Source organism: Emys orbicularis, chromosome 12, assembly GCF_028017835.1.
Source record: "Emys orbicularis isolate rEmyOrb1 chromosome 12, rEmyOrb1.hap1, whole genome shotgun sequence".
Taxonomy (NCBI): Eukaryota; Metazoa; Chordata; order Testudines; family Emydidae; genus Emys; species Emys orbicularis.
The window spans coordinates 32,243,320-32,263,147 of NC_088694.1; the positions used below are offsets into that span (position 1 = coordinate 32,243,320).

General features: G+C 45.3%; 1 protein-coding gene across 1 annotated transcript in view; it reads left to right on the forward strand.

Annotated features, from left to right (window-relative positions):
• Positions 1 to 19,587, forward strand: part of ERGIC3 (ERGIC and golgi 3) — a 60,229-nt gene extending 40,642 nt beyond the window's left edge. Inside the window, exons 8-13 of the mRNA XM_065414501.1 lie at positions 3,905 to 3,936; positions 4,418 to 4,514; positions 6,761 to 6,825; positions 16,205 to 16,341; positions 17,803 to 17,858; positions 18,725 to 19,587. Of these exons, the coding sequence (XP_065270573.1) occupies positions 3,905 to 3,936; positions 4,418 to 4,514; positions 6,761 to 6,825; positions 16,205 to 16,341; positions 17,803 to 17,858; positions 18,725 to 18,804 (467 nt within the window). The 3' untranslated portion in view covers positions 18,805 to 19,587. The remainder of the gene's footprint in view (positions 1 to 3,904; positions 3,937 to 4,417; positions 4,515 to 6,760; positions 6,826 to 16,204; positions 16,342 to 17,802; positions 17,859 to 18,724) is intronic.
• Positions 19,588 to 19,828: the final 241 nt, after the last annotated feature.

Sequence of the window (19,828 nt, forward strand, 5' to 3'; positions counted from 1 at the left end):
CAGAACACAGACAGTCTACACAGATATTTCTTCTTTGAGTGCTGGTCCCTATGTGTCTTCCACACGTGGGTACACATGTGCGCCCTGTGCCTGAGTCCAGAAATTCTTACAAGCAGAATCTGTTGGCCCACACATGTGCACGAGGTCTCCTTGTGTTCCCAACTGAAGGTTTAAGAGACAGTGTGGGCTGACACCTCGCCAGTTCCTTCTTACCACTGCACCTGAGTTGGAATCCTGTGTCCTTTCTTCCTTCAGCTCCTTTGTAGAACCTGTAAATATATTTGTAAATAGTTTTATTCTTCTTAGCTAGTTAAAATTTATAGTACAGTAGTATAGTTTGTATAGTAAGTTTTTCCTGGCTGGGGATTCCCTCCCTGGGTCTGGGACTATGCCCAGAATCCTGGGTTTCAAGAATTGTGTCTCTTGCCCTCATTCCTTCTGCATTAGCGACAACCATCAGCGCTGCCTCTACGGTCTGGGTGAGACACGTATTTCTGCAAAGTGCAGTATTTGTTGCTTGTTCCCACCCAGAATTTGAGAAGCTTGTGAGCATCGCTTGAGAAAACACCTGATGGAGGATGCTGTGAGGCCCCTCTCCTATCTGGGCCAGGGAGACACCCCCCCCCCCCCCCCCACATCAGCCTCAACTGACCAGTCCTCCTCTCCCCCTTCCCAAGTCCGTCGAGGTTGGATGAGCCTTTATATGCAAACCCTAAGGAACCAGCTCTGCTGAAAAGCCCCCAGATTGGAGGGTAAAGCGTTTAGAAAGAAAAATCCACCAGTTCCATCGGTCACCCCAATACCAAAATGTAAGGACCAACATCCACCAGTTCCATCCACGAGTGCGGGTCCAATTCATCATTGGTACCACCTCATTTGACCAAAGACTGCTCTGTTTCCTGGGATGCACTAGTTCCGTCAGACTTGACTGCCAGAACCCCCCAGACACCAAGATGTATCCCGCCTCCCCTCCCCTCCTCTCCAGCCTATCCCTTGGGAGACATTACTACACTGGAGGAGGATACTACTTTGGTGTCCCAGGAGACATCTTATCTCCAGCCCTCTGACAGGAGAGGCCTCATTGCTACCAGAGGAGCGATTTGGATGAGTCAGATGTGTTGGCTGCTCCTGTGTCTCTGCAGTGAGAGTCGAGCCCTGACAGACATTTAAGGAGTTACACTTGCTGTCCCTCCAGATATGAATTCCCCAGGGACCACTCAGGGTCCCTTGCAACTGGCTGACCCCCCTTTCTGGTCCCTACAGCAAACACCTGGGTCCTTCTTAGGAATCGTACTGCTCCTCTTCTCGCCAACCAGATCCATCGGTGTAAGAGGAGGAAGGCATTGACCCGGATCCGCAGTTTGTGACGGGTATCTCGTCCTCGTCCCCGAATGAAGTAGTCACCCCTTCTTCCCTGTCTCTGCCAGACGACCATAGGTAGTACCAGGAGCTACTGCAAAGGGTTGCCAATGATCTCCAGATTCCACTGGAGAAAGTCCAGGACCCACAACATCAGCTCCTGGATGTCCTGCAACCTCAAGGACCAAATAAGGTAGCCCTCCTGGTTAATGAAGCCATTCTAGAACTGGCCAGACCCACCTACCACCCACCTCTTCCCCCATCATTTTTGGGGGAGATCTCACACTATTCACCCACAACTGGCAGCTGATTTTGCCAGACACTTGGGTCTTGGAGATTATCCATCAGGGATACTTCATAGAGTTCCGCTCCTTTCCTTCTCACAAACCCCCTTCGGGGACCGAGAGGTGATTCTTTGGCAGGAAGCAGAATCCCTCCAACACTGACAGGCAATAGAACGCGTCTGGCTTCAGTATCACCAGTATCTTTCCCTCCTCCTTCCCCCCTACCCCCAATCAAGATTTGGCCCTCCCCAGACCTCCTAACTCCAGAATCAAACACCCCAGTCTGGGCTCACTCCACCTCTCAGCCTGATGTTTGGATGGGCATCAGAAATAGAACATTTCTGCTCAGCTCCTGTTCAGGCTGTTCTTACCCAAAGTAGGAATGATTCAACTGGAACCTGCTACCTGGCCAAACAGAGGCTTTTCTCTGCCTGGGCACAGCACAATCAACATTCTCCAATTACAGCAAGTATTCCAGTCATCTTAGATCATCTCTTGTCCTTAAAAGCCTCGGGTCTCTCCATTAGTTTGTTGTGGGTCCACCTTGCAGCAATTGGTGCCTGCCTCCCTCTGGTAGACAGATGTTCTGTTTTCAGACACCCAACTACAGTATGGTTTATGATCAAACCTACACCTACGTGGGACCTTAATTTCATTCTTTTGACACTCACCAGACCACCATTTGAACCCTTAGTGACACGCTGCATGTCTCACCTGTCCACGAAGGTTGCATTTCTGGTGGCTATCATTTTGGCCAGAAGGGTCAGCAATCTGGGTGCCATCATGGCAGACCTTCCTTGTACGTTTTTTCACAAGGAGGTTTCTCTTCACTTACATCCTAAATTTCTCCCCAAAGTTGTTTCTGAATTCCACATCAACCAAAGTATCTCCTTAATTGCCTTTTTTCTGAAGCCCCATGCTGCTTCTGAAGAGACTTAACTCCCTTGACATCTGGCTTGCCCTGGTGTTCTGTGTGTAGAGAATCAAAGCAGTCAGAAAGTCACCAAGACTTTTTATCATCATAGCAGAAAGATCACATGGGCAATCTATATCCTCTCAAAGGATTTCTAAGTGGGTTTTGGGATGCCTCCTAGAATGCTACAGGTTAGCACACATCCCTCCCCTTGGAGGTGTCATGGCTCACTCCACAAGAGCGTAAGCCGCCTCTACAGCATCCCTGCAGGAGGTCCTGATACAGTGCATTTGCAGGTGGCCACTTGGAGCTCCATCCATTCGCTATATGCTACACGTTCGTTCGCTGCAGATGCAGCAGTGTGATTGGCATCTTTACTGCCGGGTTCCTCGCACCCACCTCCAGTGTGAGCGTTGCTTGCGAGTCACCCATGTATGGAATATACATAGGGACCAGCACTTGAAGAAGTAGTGGAGGTTACTGGAGGCTCTTTGAGATGGGTGGTCCCTATATGTATTTCACTACCCGCCCATTATCCTCTCTGCTTTGGATCCTGTTGGATTCGAGGTAAGAAGAGGAACTGGATAGGCGTCAGCCCACACTGGCGCTTATACCCTCAGTCAAGAAAATGATGAGACCTACTGAGCATGTGTAGGCCCATAGACACGGCTTGTAAGATTTTCCAGACTTGGGTTCACGGCGCGCATGCATACCCAAATGCAGGATACAGATAGGGACCACACATCTCAAAGAACTTCCAGTTACAGTAAATAACCTCCATTTTTTCCCCTTTGTGGGCTCAGAGCTGCAGCGGGTAAGGACAGATGAGGGCTAGCTGCTACTGGGATGTAGAGGATCTGTTTAGATGCTTCATCTGGTGGTTTTTACAGTTCTGTAGGAAAATGCTCTGTTCAGTCACTCGTGTAAAATGCGTATGAATATTATTCTGCCTTCACATTCCACGACAGTCTGAGGAGCTAAGCAAGGACCAGAGTTGGAGCTCAGCAAGTGAGCATGAACACCAGTGGAGCTCTCCTAGCCAACCTACAAACACTGAATGTTTACTTCCTAAAGGCCATGGGCAAATATGATTGACGTGTCATTTAAATAAACCCCCTAGTTCAACTAACTTTCCATCCCTTCTTCTGGAGGTAATTAGTTAATGTTGGGAGGGGGAATTTTAGTGTTGTTTTATCTGTCCTATGCCCTACTGCAGAGGGGAGAAATCCAGGGTGTTTTCTTAATGCTTTAGATGGCAATAGATGTGATGGGAGCTCCCTTCTGAGACAAATAAATGTCCTTGGTTCCATGGTCTGGATTGTTTTAACATGCTGTTTCTCTATTGCAGTTCATGATTTACAGAGCTTTGGACTTGATAACGTAAGTGTTGCAAGAGCATGCGTGTTGACATGATGGAAAATATTCTTTAAAAAGACTGGATTTCTCCTTTCTTCTTCCTTCTTAACTTCTAGCTCTTCTCTGACATTCTTTTTTTTCCTTGCCACGTGTCTAACAGCCATATAAGCGCTGTTTGAGAGGGGGCACAGAATCCCACTGTGCCCCCAGTTGCATCTGATTGGCTCTTCTTTGCCCTGCACCAGGAGGGAAGAGACACCTGTGCCTCAGAACCTCTCCCCAGAGGGAAGTTTCCATGGTGGGAAGGGTGGGGGGAGTTGCCTGCACCTTGGAATCTCAATGGGCAGGAACATTGAGATTTCCCATGGAGGGAGAGAGGAGATGCCACCCCTTAGAGTCTCTCACCAAAGAAAGTTGTTCATGTTCTGCAAACCCCAGGGCCCTCGTCCTGCCCCTGGGTAGATGCTGTGCCAGCTGTTTGAGTGTGTCAGTGTTTCTGTTTCAGATCAATATGACGCACTATATCAAACGTCTCTCATTTGGGAGGGATTATCCAGGCCTCATCAATCCTCTGGATGGGACAGACATCACTGCACAGCAAGGTACAGCCATGTGCAGGAGAACCTCTTTCTAAACTTTTGTATCAAATAAGTGTTTCAGAACAACCTAAAGAGCTACAGCACAGCCAGAGCAACTGGGACAGGCTGCAGGGAGAACCCTGATGGTGCTGCCTAACGGGCGAGCCTTCCTGCCCTAGCAAAAATGACACTTCTGCTCTCCCTGACATTTGCTCACTCATTGCTCATCAGCCACTTGGGGGTGGGGCAAATCGGCCTACATAAATGAGTGTCTTTTTCTGGTATAGCATATGCCACTTTAAAGCACCCCTGTTTCCCTCTCGCTCCTGTCCTCCAAATTCCTCCTGCCGTGTGCACCTCCTTACAGTCCTCTATGCTCTCAAACACACATACCAGTTTCCTCTTCCCTCCAACAGCCCGTACACACTCCCCTGCCCACACATGTGCACACACGCACGCGCACACACAGTTCCCCCTCCCTCTTGCCCTCTCTGGAGAGTAGATCTGGTGCAGTGGGTAGCTTTAGTAATTTTTGCCATTATTTCTGATAAATGAAAGTTCTTCTCCTTCAGAGAAATACCCAAAGAATTGTCTTCTTTCAAAATGACTGCCATCTCCCATTGTTCTCAATGGGACTGAGGTTATAGGCTGACTTCAGTTAAGATGCCTTCTTTCAAACTGGCCAGCACCTTCCATTGCTCCCAAAGTGAAACTAACAGCGAAAGTAAGCAGCTCTTATTAGGCCTTGTCTGCACAGGAAAGTTATCCAAGTTTATACCATTATAGTTCTTCTAGTATAACTCCTCATCTGGACACTTGTATTCCACCATAAAGTACCTTTTTTTTATTTAGCATAAACCCTTTCCTGTGCAGCATAAACAAACCTGAAAAAGACACTTGTATACCAGAATAAGAGAGTCCACGCAGCAGTTATACCTGTAAACAGTATCAGTTTAAATTCTCATCTTAAGTTATTCAAAAAAATATTTCCGGTGTAAACAAGGCCTCAAATGGCTGCCTGTGTGTCAGAATGTGAAAAGGAACACCTAGCCCCATTGAGCTGGAGGCAGATAAATTCCTTTCTCAAAATGGCTACCTGAGGGCAGTGTGTGGCTTCAGTCTTATTGAGAACAGTGGGATATGGCAGCCATTTTGAAAGAGGGGAGTTTGTCATGGACTTCTCTGTAATAGAACATTATTCGTCAGCCCGTCCTGAAGGAGAAATTCTCAGTTACAGCCCACCATGAGCCACAGGTAGCTTGATGGGGCATGTGACTAAAAGCTGTGGGGAGGACTAGAAGAGCCCCCTGCTCTTTCCATCTTCCTTGCAGAATAACTGCCTTCAGTCTTCCTGATTCCTGAGAACTTTGCCATTCACTCTCTGAGACAAAACTTGGAAAGTTCCAGCCCCAAAGGTGAATTTTCTAAACTAGCTCTGGCCTCCCTCAGAGGGGAAGGTCCCTTGAGAATCCCTCTGTGGCAAAAGACCACAATCGATGGCCTGGTGGTAGGGATTTATTTGTATTGTATTTCAAGCACCAATCCTTTGCTCTAGGTGCCTTTGACCAAAATTAAAATATGCCCTGTAAACATTTTAAAAGAAACATGTGCAATAGTCCCTTCACCCTTTAGAGATTCATCTTATCTCACCATTGCCTCAGAGAGATCTGTTCCCTTCCCTCAATCTAACCCTCACCCTAAATGCCTGGGGAAAAGAGTGAGCATGGTATCCAGGAGGGTAGCAGATCTGCGCGGTTGCAAACCAAGTTCCATGGCCAGTATCCTCTGTGGAAAATGCCCTCCCAGCAGGCCCATCTGTCTAAACTAAGGGGCCTCTAAATTAAGCAGTGATGGCATGGGGAGAGAGGTCTCCTCTCAGGTAGACAAGTTCCTAACTATTTAGAGAAAATCAGCGTATTTTAACTTAGCTGCAGGTTTCTACTACCATCCTCGACTATAGCTATTGTGTGTGCCATGGCTATGCAGCATGGCTCTACAGCATGGTTTGGCAATGCTTTTTTGTGTCTATTTTGTGTGCTGTGGTTATTCCACATGATATATACTATGGCTAGTCAGAGTTCTCCCAGCCTGTAACACATCTAGGTAGTTCATCATGATGTGGCTGTCTTCTGCTGTCTGTAGTGGCTGTAGAAAGTATCTGCATTAGCATTTAAAAGAAAGATTTATTAATAAGGGTCAATGAAGTTCAGAATGGGCACATCTCTGTCTTTTCTGGTTATTCACTATGTCTCTTTGGCTTCTGCTGCTAGCTTCTATGATGTTTCAGTACTTCGTCAAAGTGGTCCCTACAGTCTATATGAAAGTCGATGGTGAGGTAAGCACCGTTTTTTTTTTCTTTGTACACACATTGGGGATGCTGGTCTCTTTCTGCAGGCCCAACCCCAGAAACACTCCTGTGTTTATATGCTTCTGTGCTTTATTAATTTTGTTTTAAGGCGTCTCTTATCTTTGAATGTGTAAAGCCTTCTCAAACTGTGATTGGTGGAGCACTTGCTGGAGGGCACTTGTTTGCTCTTCCTTCTGACTATCCATTTATGTCCCACTCATCAATGGGGTATCTGCTTCCAGCTGCTTCTGTGGGTCTCGGGCGTCCATGGCAAAAAAGCTTGGATGCCTGTAAAAGCAGCTGGAAACAAGAAGGAGCTAGCCTAATCATATCCATTATGTGGTGCTGCTGCTGCTACATAAAGGGAGGAGAGTGTGGGCATGGAAATGGGAGCTGCCCCCATGCTCCAGCTCCACCAGCAAGACTAGAGGTGCCAATGGCACGGAGCCATGAGTTGTAGCGGAATGACTGGAAAGGGGGTTGGGGGGGTGAGGAACCTGGTACCATGTCCAGTGGAAAAGAAGATCACCTTGCAGAAAAGTAGGTTCAGGTGGAGAGGTCTGAGCAGCAAGACAGCATATGTAAGGGAGAACGGGACCAAGTGGCAGAGAATCATGTGAAGGAGTAGGGGGAGAGAGAGGAGCAGGACACACAGGAGTGGTAGATGGAGTGATGAGCAGAAGGAGACAGTAGGAGTCACTCTTTTAAAGAAGGAACACAGTTAAAATGACCTGTATAATTTGCTGTCATCATATTTCCATGTAAGCAATTGTTATTAGCTTTCATATGATACTCAGACAGATGTTACTGCAGTAGCGTGTAAATGCCACAAGAATATTGTGCAATAATAAATGGAATTGAAGTGGGGAGGGAGAGAATCCATGAGACGAGGCCTGTTGAGTGAGATGCGATCCTCCCTGTGAAAAGACTTTTAAGAACCCCTGGCATACCCCTAAAGCACTCTATAGCCAGGTTACAAGGGAACCAAGTAAAATACAGTGTATTACCACAGAAATGAAAGCTTACAGCAGAGGGGGTCATTTGAAGGCTGCAGACCTTGTCAGGCCTCAAGTGGCCTCTCTGGACATAGCCTCTGCCCTTTAAAACAGTAGACCTTGCCAGATGCCAAACTGTGTATTGTTGTGATTGTGGCAGGGAGTCCCAGATGTGTGTGGCCTGGTTCTTAATTTAGATGTCTCCCTTACTCCTGTGCCTGCTGCACTTTATTCAACAGGCCATTGTTCTCTGGTTGAATAAACCTAATCTTGCTTTCCTGTCACTTTCCTTAAAGCAGGCCCCACCATCAACTTCTTCTTTCAGTGTTACATACCCTCCTCCCAGCTTCACTTGTGTTCACAGGAGAAATGAAATGGCAGGGCCAAGACTTTGGAATTAGGGGGCAAGGAAGTCATGCAGAGAATCAAGCCCAAGTCACATGACTGATCAGAAATGAAGTTCATATGGTAACTGCATCATTTGTTTTCACATCATATAAAAAAATGGTGCAGCCTCATCTGGATACCATGTGCAGTACTGGTTACCCCATCTCACACAGAGTATTGCACAATTAGATAAGAATGATTTGGAGCCTGGAAAAACTCTTCCTATGAAGAGAGATTGGAAAGAGTGTTTCCCTGAGAAAGATGATGCATAATACGGGACAGGATACATGGTCTAGGAAAGTTGGCTGAGGAGCTTCTGTTCTCTGTGACTGATAACACAAGAACAAAGGGACATTCAATTAATTTTAAAAATGGGAAATTCAGAACTGATAAAAGGGAATACTTTTTCACACAATGAGTAATTAGACTGAGGAACACATTGCACAGGAAGTTGTTGAGGTCAAGAACGTGGCAAGATTCAAAAAGGGATTATGTCTACATTTATGTGGATACCAAGAATATCCAGGGTTAGAATAATTAATGCTAGCAAAAAGTTTGGAAGAGATACTGAACCTGTGTGTGATGTTATGGGGTTCACCCAGGCCAGTAAGAGCTTTCTGTCCTGTATCCTTGGCTGTCTTGTGGCTATGAAGCTTTGGTCCAGAGCTCTGACCCAAGCAGCCTGCCAGCAGTCCACAAACCTCATCCTGGCTCTGACCAACCTGGTTATTCCTTGCAGGCTGACCTTAGTACCTTTCCAGCGCTGAATTTTCCCCCAAATAATCCTCCCTCAGAATCCAGTCCAGGGGATCCTCACAGAGATAGTGCTAGGTTTGCTGCCTTTACAGAGACAGTCAAACTCCAAGCTGTCAACTTTCTAGAAGCACACACTTACACAGCATTGATGATTTATAATGAAAGCAAAATAAGTTTATTAACAAAAGAAACTGGATTAAGTGATACCAAATAGAGGATAATGGTAGAGATGGTTACAAGCAAATAAAAGTGAAACCAGACATCTAGAAGTCTAAAATTTAATCTAGCAAGATAGTCTTTGTTAAGGGTGACCAGATGTCCTGATTTTATAGGGACAGTCCCGATTTTTGGGTCTTTTTCTTATATAGGCTCTTATTACCCCCCACCCCCGTCCCGATTTTTCACACTTGCTGTCTGGTCACCCTAGTCTTTGTTCAAGATGTTTTTTCTCTCCCCCGGTCTCTTTTACAGCTTTTACTGGCCAGCCAGGCCAGGACCCATCACAGAGATCAGATAGCTGGTTTCTTTGTCTCCTAAGGTGAAGGAACAAGATGGAGTCTCTCTTCCGTGTATCCCTAATGGGACGGTCTTTGTCTTACAAGTCAGGAAGGTCTCCTGGGGATTCAGACTCCTGTGTCTGTCTGAGGCACCGGAGCCGTGTTAGTTCTGTCCCTCTAAAGTTCAGAATCAGGATAATCCCCTCTGGTTTAGCTTGATGGCTTTGTTTACAGCTAACTTGTAAATTGAGGTAAACCCACATTTCTGTGTCTAGGACAGACCTGTCCATCACCTTTACCTAGGCTAAGCTGTCTTGTCTTAAACAAATTTTAATAACCTAATACAGAGGGAATTCAGAACTTCATATATAGCGTTAACACATATATTTTACAATGATATTAATAACAAGTATGTTAAATTCAAAGAACAACAAACCAATCCTGAAAGCAAAATGATTGAAAGGTTAGTGCTTCAAAGGTAGAACAGCGAACACAAAGATGTAAATATGAAGAGCACCTCAGAAAACTTCCGCTCCAAACTAAGAGGAGATATCTTCAGTAGGGCTGTCAGTTAATCGCAGTTAACTCACGCAATTAACTCAAAATTAACGCGATTCAAAAAAATTAATCGTGACTAATCGCAGTTTTAATCGCACTATTAAACAATAGAATACCAACTGAATAGTATTAAATATTAATATTAAATGGTTTTTTACATTTTCAAATATATTGATTTCAGTTACAACGCAGAATACAAAATGTACAGCACTCACTTTATATTATTTTTGTATTACAAATATTTGCACTCTAAAAATGATATAGTATTTTTCAATTCACCTCAGACAAGTACTGTAGTGCGATTCTTTATTGTGAAAGTGCAACTTACAAATGTAGATTTTTTTTGTTACATATCTGCACTCAAAAACAAAACACTGTAAAATTTTAGAGCCTACAAGTCCACTTAGTCCTACTTCTTCTTCAGCCAGTCGCTAAGAGAAACAAATTTGTTTACATTTACGGAAGATAATGCTGCCCTCTTCTTATTTACAATGTCACCGCGCAATTTAATTTTTTTAGTCGTGCAGCAGCCCTAATCTTCAGAGAACCAGAATTAGCAGGTGAGTAATTATTTCGTATCTAAAAATACCTCGTGTACAATACTCACTGCTGCTCAAAGGCACCATGCCTACAGAGCTCTACACGATCAGGAGCTAACCAATCAGGGAGAGCTCCTCTGCTAGGATAGAGTCAGGTGTCTTGATTCTGATTGATCATCTGAGGCCAGATAGTTAGTTTCAGTGGATAAAGAAGACAGAGAGAATTCTAGAACCCTAGGCGTAGAAGGGACCGCAAGGGTCATCTAGTCTAATCCCTGCCAAGATGCAGGATTTGTTGTGTCTAAACCATCCAAGACAGATGCTCTCCAGCCTCCCTTTGAAAACCTCCAGTGAAGGAGCTTCCACAACCTCCCAGTCTGTTCCATTGTCCTACTGTTCTTACAATTAGGAAATTTTTCCGGAGACTTAATCTAAATCTGCTATGCTGTAGTTTGAACCCATTGCCCCTCATCCTGCCATCTGTGGCAAGAAAGAACAATTTTATCTCCTTTTTTATGTCAGTCTTTCAAGTATTTGACGACCGCCATCATGTCCCCCCATAATCTTCTCTTTTCCAAACTAAACATACCCAGTTCCTTCAGCCTTTGCTCGTATTGCTTGCATTCCATCCCTTTGATCATCTTTGTCGCTCACCTCTGGATCCTTCCCCGTTTCTCTACATTCTTTCTATACAGCGGTGACCAAAATTGGACACAGTATCCTGCAACACCTAATCAGCGCTGAGTAGAGCAGTACTGTCTCCTCCCATGACTTGCATGCTATGCCTCTGTTAATTCAACCCTAAATTGCATTTGCTTCTTTTGCAACAGCATCACATTGCTGACTCATCAGTGTGGTCTCTTCTCAGCACCATGAGCAGGAGTCTGGCAACTTGTTCAGCGAGTTGTAAAGAGTCTAATTCTGATGTTCTCAACTGGAAGTTCCAGAGACTGCTCATCATAAGGATCAGTCTCAGATCCGCTCAGGCTGTCTGTAGTCCTGTTCTCTTCTGCCAGGTGACCGGAAATGTCTTGTAGGACATAGCCCCCCAACTCCCACATCCGTAGGCTTCCTGACACAGGAGTTGCCACCCCTTGCTTTCTTGCTTGGTTATGTAAAAACACAGCGGTTTGAATGTCTGTATGAATCAGGCTCACTTCCTGAGATACCAGGTCTCCAAGGTCCTTCAAGCATATAGGGCTGTTCCCATCTCGTGCAGCTGTTCCTGGAGAGTCCAAGTCCCCTGGTGAGGATTCCTCTGCATGAGCTCCTTAGTCAGGTGGGACACATCTATGATCCTTACAGTTTGAGTGGGAGAGACTTGGAAATCTCTTTCATTGTCACATTGTCACTGAACTGCCACCAAACCAGTGAGATTGTTCATTTCCCAGATGTAATGCAAGAGTCCCTGGGAGGCTTGCTTCTGCTGGGATCTCAGCATCCACTATGATGTTGTGTCGGTAGGTACTATTAATACAAGTGCAGCCGTGAAACCAAATAATCGAAGCATGGTCCAAGCTGTCCCTTGCTGGCTCTCATATATCCTTTCTGCCAGACTAGCAATGTCCTGGATCTTATCATGGTGTGGATAAGCTTTGAGTTGAGCTGCGTTGAGCAGGGCTCCTACATAACCCTGGTGTCTGCTGGGGAGAAGCTGGGAATTGGGTAGTTTATCATGAACACTGGTGAATCCAGCACCCTGATGGTGAACACGGATTGATCTTTCAACTGCTTCCAGTGACCTGTAATTGATCAGTCAATCATCGAAGTAGGGGAATGTGTGCACTCCCAGCCTGTACTGGTACCATCAGGCCTTTCATGAAAACACATTGTGCCAATGCCAGGCCAGAAATGAGTGTGGTAGAGCTGTTTCCGTAGGACACATCCAAGATCCTTCTGGTGCTTGGGAAGTACCCCTATGTGCATGGAAGCAACTGCAAGCTCCAGAGCACATAGCATCCTTCCAGAAGAGGCATGATGGCTCTCAGAGTGACCGTCCTGAGTGTTTCCTTTATTTAGATCCCTGATATCTAGGATGGGCTGGCTGGAACCCTCTTGTCTGACTATCAGGAAGTATCTGGAGTAATCCCTCTCCCTGTTTCACCCAGGGTCTGTGGCTTTCTTTGCCAGGAAGGAGTGGATTCCCTGCAGTATCTTTGCCTCATGTAGAGGACCCCAAGTGTATTCTTAGGGAAAGGTGTGGAGCAGTTTCAGAAAACCTGATCTTGTATCCCATGAGCAACGCTAAGGACACAGTTGTCCAAAGTGATGTAGGCCAGTGAGGAAGAAATGCTCCCATTCTGCCTCCACCAGGCAGGTTCTGGCAGGCTACAGAAAGTACCAGAGCATCAGATTTTCATTGGTCTTTGATGCTTATTGGAAGGAAATGTAGGATGCTTTGGCTTCTCTTGTTGATTTTGGAATTGCGCTCCCTGAGCCTGCGGAGTACTGAGCCCCTTGGAATGTGGCCTTTGATGTGAAAACCAACTTTACTTGGAATTTCTTCCTTTCCTTCCTTGTGGGAAGGGCCTGTGGGATGAGAGAGAGATCTGAGAGAACACAGAGTAGCCTTTAATGCCTTTGCTCTCAATAGAGAGGTCTTCATCTGTTCCCCACAGAGGTTCTCTCAGGTAAGAGGGACCCGCAGCCTTTTGGCATCTCCTGGTCGAACCTGGAACCTCAGATAGTGGCTGTGAGGTAGCCAGTGAAGTAGGTCCCCCAAAACTGTTGCCAGACTAGGTCTGTGCCTTCATACACAATCTTTCTGAGCTCCTGATACTTATCCCGGCGAAGAGAAGTGTCCCTTTTCCACAGCTCTACCTGCTCTTTATCCAGAAGGGCCATAATGCAAAGTGTTTCTGCAGTGGAGTGGAAACGCTTCTTCCAAATAAGCCACAGTGCTGAAGCTCCCAGTGCTGGTGTGCTTGGCTGGTACAGTGGCCAGGCTTCCTTCTGGCGGTGTGGGAAGGGAGGGATGCTGTCAAGGGCATCCTGGGGCAATATGTGCTTTTTCTCAAGCAACTTCAAACAGGGATTAGGGTGAGGAGGGTACCACACCTTCATCAGCTGGTCCAAAAGAGGGTGCAAGGGCACAGCACCTTTATTAGACAGAGGCTCCAGGGGTCTGTCCAATCCAGGGGTCTGTCCACTTGAGATTGTTGGAGCCGGGGAACTCAAAGCTGGTTGACTTAGCCTGCTCTTTTAGAGGTAAAATTGGATCCTCACATTGAGTTGCTAGTCTTCCGTTCCTGTGAATTGGACAGACACATACTTGGCATCAGAAGAGTTCTCCAGCACATCAGTGTCCAACTAGCTGCCAATGCCACCCTGATCATTACACTGCTTCCATTAAGGTTAACCTGCTGAGCTGATGGGGAGCCTGGAGCATCAGTCATTCCTCAGAAGATGTTGACACTGGCTGTGCCAAGGCACTCTGAACAGAGGAGGTTGAGCATCAAGTTTAGGAGCCAGCGCCTGATAGATCTTGACATATGGTCCCATATAAGAGTCGAAGATGATGATGTTGCCTTGGAGGCAGCTTTAGAGATTCACGGATTTTTATTTTTTTTATAATTATTATTATTATTATTTTTTTTTGAGGCCAGAGGGGCCATAATGGTCATATAATCTGACCTCGTGCATAGCATGGATCATGGAATTTCACCCCATGATTCCTGCATCAATCCCCTAACTTGTAGCTGAGCTAGAATGTATCTTTTAGAAAGATATTCAGTCTTGATTTAAAGACTGCAAGTGATGGAGAATCTACCACATCCCTTGGTAAATTTTTCCAGTGGTTAATTCCCCCCACTGCGCCTTATATCCAGTTGAATTTGTCTAGCTTTGGCTTCTAGCCTTTGGATCTTGTTCTGCCTTTGTCTGCTAGATTGAAGAGCCCAGTGCGATCAGAACTCTGCCTCTGTAGATACTTATAGACCCATGATCACGCCCCTCTTAACTTTACCCTTTATAAGCTAAATAGATTGAGCTTCTCGCATCTCTTACTGTAAGGTGAGTTTTCTGGACCTTGAATCATTCTTAGGCCTGGTCCCCACTAAGCCCCCACTTCGGACTAAGGTACGCAAATTCAGCTACGTTAATAACGTAGCTGAATTCGAAGTACCTTAGTCCGAACTTACCGCGGGTCCAGACGCGGCAGGCAGGCTCCCCCGTCGATGCCGCGTACTCCTCTCGCCGAGCTGGAGTACCGGCGTCGACGGCGAGCACTTCCGGGATCGATTTATCGCGTCTAAACCAGACGCGATAAATCGATCCCAGAACATCGATTGCCTGCCGCCGGACCCTCCGGTAAGTGTAGACGTACCCTTACAGTTCTTTTCTGAACACTTTCCAGTTTGTCAAGATCCTTTTTGAAAAGTGGACACTAGATTGATCTGGATGACATTGAGGCTCCCTGGATCAATCTCTCAATCCTAAATCGGTATGGAGAGGGGACACAGGAAGCTTTTATGTAAAACTAATGTGAGCCCAGGAGCTTCCGCAGTGACGAACCGGAGAGCAGCTGTCTCCTACTCCATCTCCTGTTGAGGCAAGGTGATGTCTCATCCATTTAGTGGGAGCTTGGTACAACCAACTCAAATACTGAGACCTGGAGGGTGTTGGGGAATCATTCTGTAGCATTGTTTCCTGCTTTGGATGGGAAGATAGACTGTGCTTTAGTGAAAGCTATGCCCCTGGGCCTACGAGGGAGGGTGGGTCAAAGCTAACTCAGGCTTACCCTTTCGGGATTTCTCCTTTTGAAGCCCTGCAGTCTGGGCTCATGCTGAACTTACTGGATTCTCTGAGAAACGATTGGAAACATAATGGTTCAGTACACAGGCTGCATTCTGCAAACATCGCCACACAGCATGCCCAACCTCTATGCAGAGGAAGCAGCGAATACTTCTTACGTGATAGACATCTTTCTGCCATGTAGATGTTGCTTGAAAGTGCCTGATGTGTCAAGATAGAGGATGACATTTGCTCAAGGGACAAGGAAAGAAACATTCGAGGCAAATCGCTCCAAAGTTCGGAGATCTCCAGAGTGCGCCAGAAAAGAACCGAGGCCTTGAGAGAGCAACAAGGCTTTGAAATGCTGATGCTCTGAAGCAAGAGTACGAGAGCATTAAGTACAAAGATCCAGGCCACAGAACCAAGGTTCCTCCACAGCCTCCGAAGGCTGGAGGAACTATCAGCAGTCAGGGAGCCAAAAGGTCACCAGAATAAAAATACCAAAGACTGGAAGGCAGGGAGGAGCATTAGGGGAGGGTTGAGAAGTGCTGGAACAGTGGCTGCAGGCAGCTCTCAAGGAGGAACTGTCTGGAAGGTTCCAAAGATGATGTGGGGGGTGGGGAGGACTTGTGCTCCTACCCACAATCACCACCATTAGGGACCAAAAATCGTTAAGAGCTTGGGGACTTGTGCATGGCTCATTCTCACTCCTGGCTTTCAGTTCTCCAGAATCCTGCAGGATGTCGTCTTTAGTGAAGATAGGGTTAGGTCTGGGAGTGCCCCTCCTAGCATCCTCTAGAGGTAGGGTGGCCTTCAGCAGAGGCTCCAAAGTGCAGTCTACACTACTTAGTCTTTTAGTTACTTTATTAATGAAACAATATTTCCCATATTTATTTCCTGCTAGGTGGTGAGGACTAACCAGTTTTCAGTTACCCGGCATGAGAAAATCGCCAATGGGCTAATAGGAGATCAGGGCCTCCCTGGTGTATTTGTGCTCTATGAGCTTTCTCCCATGATGGTGAAACTGACAGAGAAACACAGGTAAGGGGGTGTTTCTATTCACTTCATTCACCCTGCTTGGAAGGATGAGGCCAGTTCTTACACAACCTGAACCTCTCCAGATATTCTGAGATTTTATAATATGGCCTATAGTGACAGTAACACACAATGTATGTGAAATCTGTGTTTTGTGATGTTTTCAGTGGTGTGTCTATGTATTTTATTGTAGGCAGCTATATTGGGGATGGCACACATAGTGACACAGTGAAACACCAAGTATTTCTAATCAGTAGTCAACAAATAAAACACAGTCAAAGGGTACGAAAGTGTTTTGTTTAACGTAGCCATGTTTTAAATCAGTGTTCTGATGAAAGGAGAATTCACAGCATTTCTGTTACGATGGAATGGTACTGATGGATGGATGGATTAAAGTTGCCATCCAATAAACTTTCTGGGAACATCGCCCTGCAATTAATTCCTTTGTGTTAAGAATATTAACAAATGTGCTCACAGGATACAGCATATTGCACTGTGTGTTATCAGTTTTGGAAAGTGAGCTTTTGTGGTGCTGTCTCGCAGCAGAGTCCCATTGATCGTTGTGCAATGGTGGAAGTATTTGGGGGGAGGGATAGCTCAGTGGTTTGAGCATTGGCCTGCTAAACCCAGGGTTGAGAGTTCAATCCTTGAGGGGGCCATTTAGGGACCTGGGGCAAAAATTAGTCTGGGGATTGGTCCTGCTTTGAGCAGGGGGTTGGACTAGATGACCTCCTGAGGTCCCTTCCAACCCTGATATTCTATGTTTCTATGAAGTACAGCAGAAAAGAGTAAAGACATTCATATTGGGTGGGGGGAGTTAATCTCAATCTCAAATACAACCACGTTAATGCTACATGAAGATCATGAAGTTAATCAGATAGAATTCAGCAAACTGAAAAGCTGAGGTTCCTATTTTAGCTGCACACACAGGATGTCGTAGTTTCGGTTCCTATTTCTCTTATGTCATGCATTAATTACATGTATTACTCTTTATTAAATATATACCCTTAAACAAGCAGACTGTGCAATGTGGCTCAGTTCATGTTACTTAGCTTTGTGATATCCTAACTTTTTCCATGGTTCTCCATCTTAATCACGTATTAACATGGGGTTTTTGAGGTTTTTCATTGTCAGTGCAGATAGGCATTGATGGTAAATTATTGGGGATGAGGACCTCTGTATATTTTATTGTATAAAGTGAGTATATCACTTCATGAATAGTGCCATTGATATCAGTGGCCCTATTTGCAAAGTACAGCACCACGTAGCCTGAACGGTGGTGGCAGAATCTGACCAGTAGATGGACAGATTGAATTTTGGGATTTCATTTTCTTCACCATTAAACTCTTCCTTTTTGTTTTGTTTAAGCTCTATATTTATAACTTGCAAGCGATCGGTCTAGGTATTGATCTGTCATCATGGCACCTGAGCTCATGGAGATTATTCAACCTGTTTTCCTCTCTCTAGGCCCTTTACACACTTCCTCACAGGAGTCTGTGCCATTGTTGGAGGAGTATTTACAGGTATCGGAGCTTTTAGTTTCATTTTTTCTAAAATGTGCAGGCTTGTCACCCTGCTCATACTAGGGCTGAAATGTGGATTGAAGCTCCTTTGGGCAGAGATTAGGGCTTTCTTTGCCTTCCCTGAGGTGCCACACCCCCTTCGGAGCTATACATTATCATTAGCATGAATGTTCATTTCTTTACAAAGATCCAGTTCACAATAGAAGTATAAATACAATAATGTCTAATTTCAGCATAAGTGGCAGTACGAAAAGAAGCTAACTTTACACCGAATTTCCATTTGAAACAATAACAAAGTTGAAGAAATATAACAGAAGCTCTGTTGTTACTATACATTTGAGTCATATTTGTCTAGAAAATGTGTCTGACCAGGGAAAAGCTTTCCAGAAGCAATTCCTTTTGTCAAATGAATCTCAGTCTTGTTCTAAGCAGGGTGGTTGGGGCTTTCAGGTTATGCAGATAGGTTTGGAAATAAATATGCACAATGAGACACATAGGAGTGTAGGGGCCCATCTGTCGAAGGGAGACGTCTTGTCCTTTTGCTTTGGAATCCTGGCGCCTTAAATTCTGTGAGAATGGGGTTTAATCTCTTGTCTTTTGGATACCATTCTGTTCTTCAGCGCATGCATCAGCTGCCTTGGTGAGAATGATCTTTGTCCCGAGAAGCATAATCCCATCTGTGTCTCATCTCCATCAGAGGAGATCAGGGTCTCCACAATCTCCCAGGGAGCTGCAAGGGTTCTGTTCTCTGTGCTTAGAGCTGGAACTTCGCCCCTGGGGGAAGGATTCCGTGTTTGTCCCATGAGATAAAGCATTTTCTTCTGTTTTGTGGAATGTCTGGGCTGATCCTTCTTTTCTTCTTTCAGTGGCAGGACTCATTGATTCCTTGATCTATCACTCTGCTCGTGCCATTCAGAAGAAAATAGAGCTTGGGAAGACGACGTAGATACGAAATTGCTGCAGCCCATGAAGAATGCAGAGAGGAACTAAACAAGACACAAGTGACCCCCTGAGTGTGCAAAGAGAAGATACCTGGGATTACCAGACACCCCCACTCATCCTTCCATCACCATCTCTTTGTGCTTTGTTTGGCATTGATTTATGGACAGGACAGCTCGATCCTTGTTCCTGTGAGGATTTTTCATTAGCCATCTTATCAGGCTGTGCAGACCCTCCTGTGGGCAGCCTTTCGTGCCCATCGCTGTTGAATTGCCCCTGAGGCTGTTGCAGGAGGAGCAGCATCCTGTCATGAGATGCTGAATGGATTAAAGTTGCCATCAAATAAACTTTCTGGCAACGCCACCCAGCAGTTATTTCCTTTATGTTCAGAATATTTACAAATGTGTTCACTGGATACAGCATCAGACATCTGTCAAAATGTGCTGACCCCTCCTGTCTTGCCCTGCCGAATCTCAGGCAATAAGGTGTAAGACCTAGCACACAAGACATGGTTACAAGATGATAAATCTCTGCCTAGGGGCACCTCAAAACTCCAGCAGTAGGGATGCTCAAAACTGCTCTTTCAATGCAAGAAAAGTGATCTGTGCTAGTAAGAAACCAATCTTGGCTGTTTTTAAAAATGTTTTGTCAACTTTTTAAATTGAATCGTATTTTCACTCCCCATATCCTTATCTTTTGTAATAAAATATATCATCTGTGGATTTTAGTAAAGCATTTGGTAGAGTGACTCAATGTAACTAACTAATTAATTTATTAAAATTGGTTAATTAACTTTGATCCCATACTGGTACGTGAATTGAAAACTGTCTGAAGAACCACAAAGGTAATGATGAATGGCAAAGTGTGCAGGCAGGATGGCACGGTTAGATCTGTTCTTATCATTTACATTAGTGATTGGCCAAACTGCATGTTAACAAAGCTAGCAGATGATACTAAAGCTGACTCTGACTCTGGGACAAACTGGAATTATAACAGTGTACATCAGGATGGAGTAATGTTTGCGAGCGTAT